General features: G+C 47.6%; 1 protein-coding gene across 2 annotated transcripts; it reads left to right on the top strand.

The window, feature by feature from the left end:
- The first annotated feature begins 923 nt into the window (after positions 1-923).
- Positions 924-7,641, top strand: SPACA3 (sperm acrosome associated 3). Of its 2 annotated transcripts, none has more exons than XM_060202444.1 (5): positions 924-1,012; positions 3,057-3,345; positions 4,954-5,073; positions 5,680-5,758; positions 7,466-7,641. In XM_060202444.1, exons 2-5 carry the CDS (start codon positions 3,078-3,080, stop codon positions 7,530-7,532), a joined length of 534 nt encoding a protein of 177 aa, XP_060058427.1. In that variant the 5' UTR covers positions 924-1,012; positions 3,057-3,077; the 3' UTR covers positions 7,533-7,641. The 2 variants fall into 2 exon arrangements, with proteins under 2 accessions (XP_060058427.1, XP_060058426.1); XM_060202443.1 differs by having other exon boundaries at positions 4,915-5,073.
- The last annotated feature ends 590 nt before the right edge of the window (positions 7,642-8,231 follow it).

Here is an 8,231-nt window from a genome sequence, read left to right as displayed (position 1 = left end):
CAGAAAAAGAAAAAAGAAGGAAATTCTGATGTGATAATGGGCCAGCCTTCAATGCTAATTTGGCTGGTTGGGGGTGGGGGCCTGGCAGACAGGATGAAGACAGCACCACTTAATTTGCTTATGGCTGAACTCATCCCTTAGGAATAATCGCTCATATGTGTCGAAACCTTGAATACTAATGATGATACTTAGTACAAACTACTAAACCCCTATAAAGCTATTTCAGGTACTCATATTTGTTCCCACTTGAGAATTGAGGAATCTGTGAGTTTAGGTAATTTTTTCTGGGCCATCCGGCAGGTATTAACTAACACCTGTGTTCATACCCAGTTCAGATAAGACTCCAAAATTCATGGTCTCACTGCTGAGCTGTCTGGCCCCTGTGGGACCTAGATTTGGGTGTCACCTGCCCTTCCATTTCACTTACCCGATCCTCCAGTTTGGAGTCTATGGTGTTACCTTTTTGTCCATTCTGTCTACACTGAACTGTCACCATCCAGATGGAGAAGGATGATGATGATGGCGGTTTGTGGCTCAACACTAAGGAAAGAAAACTTTCTGGCAGTCAGTAGTGTTCAGTGGTGAGCTGGGATTCCAGGGGAGAAAGCAGACCTCTCTCGATGACTGACTGAAGCATCTGTTGGAAGAAGTGTGTGTGTGTGTGTGTGTGTGTGTGTGTGTGTGTGTGTGTGTGTGTATACACACTGGTGCATGTATACATTGATGGGTAAGTGGTTAGGCTGAGATAATCCTACCATGTCCTCAAGTCCTATAGTTGAAGAGCTAAGGTGGACTAGTAGAAGCTCAGTGGGTGAAGACAGTTCTAGAAGATGAGCTCACAGAACAAGGAAGTTTCAGAAGGTTCTAGGTCAGTCTGGAACCTGCCTTCTCCTATCATTCTCTTAATAAGGTGCCAGGGCTCCTGGTAGCATCATGAGCTGGAGTAGAGATTGGGTCCTCTGTTGACACCTGTCACAGCTGTGCCAGCACTGGTGTGGATGACACTTGACAAGTGAGCCTTCTTTCCTCTCTTCCCCTTGCAGTTGTTATCCAGGGTCCTGGGCTCGTCTGGCCAGAGAGGAACATGGACAGGGACAATTGGTGATCAGAAATGGTGGACGCAGGGCATTTTGATCTGGGAGAGTGATGAGTTGTGAGAGAGAAAACTATACTGGCAGGTCTGTGGTCTCTGAATCACTACATCTCATTCCTTATGCCTCTGGACCCACTGTGAAATGCTCAGGGTGCAATTACTTTTAAGTCACTTTATAGCTAAAATACATCATTCTCTACATAGCAGCCAACTTGATTTCCTTGTCTATAAACTGGAGATATTTATTCTCCCCTACCTTAGAGTATCAAAAGGACTAGGTAGGGTAGAAAACATCCAGAGAAGAAGTCTTGTTAAAGTGTCTGTGAGATTTTACGAACTTGGCAGGGTTCATGGCCTTCTGCTTTCACTCTGCCTTTGAGGGATGGGTTCATGCTATGCAGTCATGTTTTCAGAGCATTGCAGTTTAAGAATCATCAAAGAGCAGCTACTCTCAACCACAATCCTGCCTGACTTTTAGGACACAAAGAGTAAGACCAACCTTGCTCTTTGGATGTTCAACTTGTGGTGGGAAAGACCGACAAATATTATAATTTAGGGCAACAGAGGGAGGGCAAGGGAAATACTGGGGGTGGGTGGTAGTCTTCCAGCAGCATCTCATGAGGAAACTCACCTGTGAACCTAGAAGTATGAGTGAGAATTAACTAGGTAAAGGAAAGTAAAGGGTTAATGTAACAGACAGCATGAACTTCAGAAGCAGAATCATAGGGCATCACCAGAACTAAGTGCAAAGGTGGAAATGGCACTCTGAAGTAGAAAAGATGGTGCTCTTGGAGGGAAGGTAGAGTCAACATCCCTTTGGCATTGATGATTAGAGCTGGGCAGTGGGTACAGTGATGAAGAGAAGGAGTGGAGAAGGGACAAAACAGGTCCAAGCCAAAGACCATTATGTGTTTACAACTAATTATGTCTTAAGCCAGGGAAAGGAAGACAATGGAAAGACACATCTGAGTGGGAGCATCAGTTAAGTTCTAGATAACTTTATTTAGGTTGTGGTGACAGTAGGGCATCTGAGAGTGAAGATGCTCAGGAAATATGAGAGATCTGCTCAATCTGCCTGTTACCCTCACTGACTTGAAGGACCAGTGAGGTTGGAGGTCACATCTGATAGGGACAAGCACTCGAGCGTGCGTGTACTTGTGCACCCTTTGGGTTTTGACACCTGAGAGCTGTGGGAAGGTGTATCAGAGATGGGAATTGAAGAAGGCGGGACATATGGGGTAAAGAAGGATTGCAGGGATGCTAAGGTCCTGGGGGCTGGCTGGGTCAGAGTGAGGGTGAAGGAGATGACCATCATGTTTGGGACTGACCAAGAAAGTCAGTGATGGGAGGTGTAGAGACAAATCAAACAGGCTGAATTGTGTGTGGAGGGAAGAGAGGCTTCTGCATAGTGATGGAAGGAAGAGGTGGGGTGTGAAGGTGGTGCAGTACTACCTCAGGGTCTTATGAAGGGTAGGGGAGGTTGGAGGGGGTGAACAATTGAGAAGATTTCAGTGTAGCAGTGGTCTGTGGGAGATCTTGTTCCAGATAACCCAGGAGAGGGAGGCTCTGTACTGGGGGCATTCATGGCAGGTGGGCATAGGGGTTGATGGACACTGATCACTGCTGGGCTCATGGCCTCTGGGAACATCTGCTGAGGTCACACCCCAGTGTGACTTTGGATTCACATACACTTTAGTCTTGGTTCAAGTTTTGCTGCTTCCTAGTTGTGAAATCCTGGGCCTCAGGATATAATAATGCGTGACTGGCAGTGCAAAACATTATTTTCTTCCCCCTTCCTTTTTTTTTTTTTTTTTTGGTTGCAGGCCATGAAATTTTAAGCAGGATTTGGCATCTGAGTGTGACTGGTGTTGCCTTGGGGCTCCCAGGTTTCTGGTTTGTGGACTTGGAGCCTCCTCTGGTTTCCCAGGCCATCCTCTAACCCCTTTTCCCTTATTCTTCCAAGGTGTGTTTTTTCCATGGGTGGATGGCTGGGCTGTTGAGCTGCCTGTCTCTTCAAGATCCGACTCTGAGCCAGTGTGGAAGGGGCTCTGTCTCAGCCACCTGCATGGATGTCAGAAGCTGGGTTCGAAGAAGATGGCCGTGCCCGCCTGGGCTGGTGTTGCTGGTCTTCACCTCTTTGCTCAGCTGCCTGCTCACCTCCTGCCAGGCCAAGGTCTTTGGTCGCTGTGCGTTGGCCTCTGTGCTGCAGGACTATGGCCTGGAGGGCTACCGGGGCTACAGCCTGGCCGATTGTGAGAATCCCTCTCCCTGAGAGGCCCCACAGGCTCTCTCCTACCACCATTTCCTCCCTCCCTCCTCCCCCTACCTCCTCCTCACTCAAGGTGTGGCCTTGAGGACTTTCTGTGCCAACATTCCCATTTGTAAAACAAAGATGAGAAAGCAGGTGCCAGCACTGAGGGAAACACACAGGAGGCTGGAAGCAGGCAGCCAGATCTGAACCAATGCCCCTTCACTTCCCACCACTTGTGAAGTAAAGTTGGGAGCCGAAGGGACAGTGTGGTTTAGTCCTTTAATCATTTTCTTTCTTTCTTCCTTCCTTCCTTTCTTTCTTTCTTTCTTTCTTTCTTTCTTTCTTTCTTTCTTTCTTTCTTTCTTTCTTTTCTGCTTCCAGGTTTACCACTGAGCCTCAGTGGCGGCCTTATGAATCTGCTGCTCCTGGCAGCCATTTTTTTTTCACTTTATTGGATAGGACTGAGAGAAATTGAGAGAGAAGTGGGGGGGGGGGAGAAGATAGAGAGGGAGAGAGAAAGCTAGAAACCTGCAGACCTGATTCACCACTTGTGAAGCATCCCCCCCCCCCATAGGTGGGGAGCAGGGACTCGAACCAGGATCCTTGAGCTTTTTACTATGTGCGCTTAACCCGGTGCACCACTACCTGGCTGCCTGTCCCTTAATAATTTTTTTAAGATGAGTTCTTATTTTACTTTCCCTTTCTTTCCTCCCTTCCTCCCTTCCTCCCTTCCTCCCTCCTCCCTCCCTCCCTCCCTTCCTTCCTTCCTTCCTTCCTTCCTTCCTTCCTTCCTTCCTTCCTTCCTTCCTTCCTTTTCTGCCACCAGGGTTAAGGCTGGAGCTCAGTGCTGGCACTATGAATCTAATTCCCCTGGCGCTTTTTTTTCCTATTTTTTTTTATTAGATAGGACAGAGAAAAATTGAGAGAGGACGGGGGTAGAGAGAGGGGGGGCGGAAACAGACACCTGCAGACCTGCTTCATTGCTTGTGAAGTGGAACCCCTGCAGTTGGGGAGTTGGGGCTCAAACCCAGGTCCTTGTGCTTAAAAATATGTGTCCTTAGCCAGGTGCACCACCACTAGTCCCCACTTTATTTTCCTTATATTTGATAAGACAGGGAGAAATTGAGAGGGGAGAGGGAGATAAAGAGGGAGGGAAGGGGGAAGGGAGAGAGACAGACTCACAGTACTGTTTCACTGCTCATGAAGCTTCCCCCTGCATGTGCAGACCAGAGCTTCAACCCAGTCCTGGTGTATGGTAATGTGTGCACTCAACTAGGTACATCAACATCCAGCTCCTAGTTCTCTAATCTTAATCACAACCATGGAGATTAGCTATTCCCTTGATGTTTAGAACAAATGGAGCAAACCAGTAAAACCTGGACTCTTACTTGGTATATGACTGTGAGTGAGTCACTTTGCCTGTTTTTCTGAGCCTCCCTGGGTTCATGTGTGAAGTAAGTGGGAAGGTGTCTGCCCTGCTCATCTAGAAGCAGGCGTTGAAGGTAGAGGTGCTAATGGGGCCCACTGTGCTGTGAGCACTTTGGACTGACCTATAGCTCCACCTATGCAGGGGTTTGCCTTGCTTACTATACAAGTGGCTTCAATACAGCTGCTGTGGATCATGAAGCTGATGGGAGCACCAACAATGGCCTCTTCCAGATCAACAGCCGGAAGTGGTGCAAAAATCTCAATGCACAGACCCCCAACTTGTGCCAGATGTACTGCACTGGTAGGCCATCCGAGCCTGGGACTGGCTGGGTCCATGCTTCTGCACCAGCCACTTCTCCTCCTGCCTTAGTCTTTGAGTCCCCCGCCCCCCACCCCACTACCTTCCCATCTTCTGGGTCTACTGAAGACAGTGGAATAGGGGGAAACTGAAGAGGATGACTTCTCCATGGATCTGACTTGGGACCCCAAGTCCTGAGAGCCAGAGAGATGGGGAGGGGTTGGTTCTAGTAGGGGTGGATAGTGATGAAATGATGCCTGTGCTTTGAATGTGAGCAAGACGCAAGGTAGATGGCTGGAGAGGTAGCTCGAGAGATAGGACACCTGCCTTGCTGTGTCCAGATGAGAATCCTGGCACCGCGTGGGAGGTGCTATAGCACTGGAACAGTGCTGTGGTGTCTCCCTCTCTGTCTTTCTCTGAGTGAAAACAGTGGCCTAGAGTGGTGATATAGTGCAATTGGCAAGGCCCCAGTAAAACGCATACACTCCGATGAGAGGAGGTTGAATTTAGAGTGGAGGAGATAGATGGTGTGTGTGTGTGTGTGTGTGTGTGCATGCGCATACCCATGGGCTCTATAACCTCATTATGTTTCTCTGTCTGCTATCCCAGACTTGCTGAATCCAAACCTCAAAGATACTGTTATCTGTGCCATGAAGATAGCTCAGGAGCCTCTGGGTCTGGGTACTTGGTAAGTAAACTGGGCTGGAACCCATTCAGCAGCCTAAGTGGTGTGGAAAAGGCTGGTGGAGAGTAAATATTTTCTGAGTGCCTCCTTTGTCCCAAGCACTGTTTTCCCACTTCATAATTGAATCAGCACAGCAACTTTTGGTGGCAGGGTTGCTACCACAATAGTGTTTTCATACAACGCACAGAGTTCCAGGGAGGATGACTTGTTCATTAGAAATTACAGAGCTGGGAGTCGGGCAGTAGCCCCGCGGGTTAAGCGCACGTGGTGCAAAGCGCAAGGACTGGCATAAGGACCCTGGTTCGAGCCCCCGGCTCTCCACCTTCAGGGGAGTGAAGCAGGTCTGCAGGTGTCTTTCTCTCCCCCTCTCTGTCTTCCCCTCCTCTCTCCATTTCTCTCTGTCTTATCCAACAACAACTACAACAATAATAACAACAACAATAAAACAATAAGGGCAACAAATGCAATAAATAAATATGAAAAAAAGTTAAAAAAAAAAAAAAGAAATCATAGAGCTAAGCCTGCCTCTTCCAAGATTTGCTATGCTGAGATGCCTGTCTACAATTATTCATTTAAATCAACAGCTAGAAAGTCAGGACAAGTATGAGCAGGTTTAGGCGCAAGTCCTAGGGGGCATCACCCTGGGAAAGAAGAGACAGGTCCTGTTGGGCTAAATGAAGGTCAGCTCTTTTGAGTGATGGGAGTAAATTCATGGCACATATAACCCCTAAGAGATGACTGAGAGTAATATTTGGAAGTGTCCCCAGAAGGTGGAGTGGTGCTATTTATTCCTTGTACTTGCATGCATCAAATACTTGTCCATACCTGGCTCTGAGTCAAGGTGGATACTGGACTTTGGAAAGAGATGGCATCAATGTCTTTGTCTTTAATAATCTCACAGTCCAGTGGAAGAGACAACTCAAATGTCCACTCATGGGTGACAGATCATAGAGGTCCATCAGGAACAGTCTTGATCCTGGGGTTCTGGACATTGACATCACACAGAACACCAGTTATCAAAGGTGGGGCCCTCAGGACCTAGGACCTTTGAGTATTGGGACCTTACTTGTCTTCCTTAAGATGTTAGTGTAACACTGAAATAAGACAGTGTGGTCCAGCAAGAACCTATAAACTGTAGTTAGCAAGAGGCAAGACATTCAGAAGAGTAGTTAAGGACCAACAATTGAGTTCTGCCACTTACTGACTGTGAACCTTGGGAAAGTGATGCTGCATCTCAGGGTTTGTTCTAAGCTGGAATGTAGGGAATGTGGTATTTGCCCACTTGACATGATAGGACAAATGGGCCATGAATGTAACTGTCTTGTGTAATTGGTAAAACGCCATTGCACATGTAAGATAGCCTCATTGTCAGCATATATATTAGAGCCCTGGGCTCTAGCACTCCAGGCCCTTGCCACTAACCTCTGGGTTTTTATTGGGTAGATAAATGCCTTTGAAAGGACCATTCTCCTCCTCCTCCTCCTCCTCCTCCTCCTCCTCTCCTCCTCCTCCTCTCCTCCTCCTCCTCTCTTCCTCCTCCTCCTCCTGGAAGATCTTTGCTAGTTAACCCCACTGTACTTGTTTCTCTTCTCTTTGCTAGCCTCTTTCCTCACTCATATCTGGTTGTAGCCCTGCCTACTTCCTATTCTTCTCTGAGCAAGAACTGAAGGCAGCTGAGAAGTCTCTCCTTTCCCCACCCTCTGTCCTCAGGGAGGCCTGGCGACATCACTGCCAGGGCAAGGACCTCACTGACTGGGTGGATGGCTGTGACATCTAGGACCTACTCTGGATGAACCAGCCATGCATGGCAAGCTGGGAGATGTGGTTTGATTCTTCATACAGGCTTGGGGAGATAAGCTGAATAATAAAGTTTAATTTAACATAAATGCAACTCTCAGATGTCATTGTGTTTCCTCAAAGGCCTTCAGCTGGACTGAACTCCAGGTAGGCTCTAAAAAGCCTCTCCGGGGTGCTTGTGGGCCTCAATGGGAGTGGAGGGGGTATCAGTACCTCCCTTACCCATTCCTGGCAGTGTTCCCAAGACCTTTCACTAGGATTTAGATTTGTTAAATATAGAAAAGCAAACAGTAACAAAACTAAGATGACCGAACAAAATTTGAATTTTTGGATACACCAACACATGTGTCAGAGTAATAACTGTGCCCTCAAGTACTGTATGGATACCCTGATTTTAACCATTGAGTTGCTGGACTGCGGAGATAGCATAATGGTTATGCAAAAGACTTTCTTGCCTGAGGCTGTGATGTTCTGGGTTCAGTCCCCAGCATCACCATAAGCCAGAGCTGAGCAGTGCCCTAGTCTCTTTCTGTGTGTATCTTCCTTTCTGAATCTTTCACATTCAAATAAAAGTATTTTTAAAAAGTGAGTTGCATGGGGGCTGGGCGGTAGCACAGTGGGCTAAGTGCACATGGAGCAAAGTGCAAGGACCAGCGCAAGGACCGGCATAAGGATCTCA

The sequence above is a fragment of the Erinaceus europaeus genome, chromosome 12, assembly GCF_950295315.1.
Source record: "Erinaceus europaeus chromosome 12, mEriEur2.1, whole genome shotgun sequence".
Taxonomy (NCBI): domain Eukaryota; kingdom Metazoa; phylum Chordata; class Mammalia; order Eulipotyphla; family Erinaceidae; genus Erinaceus; species Erinaceus europaeus.
The sequence above is the reverse complement of the archived record's forward strand: the minus strand, read 5'-3'. Positions and strand labels throughout refer to the sequence as shown.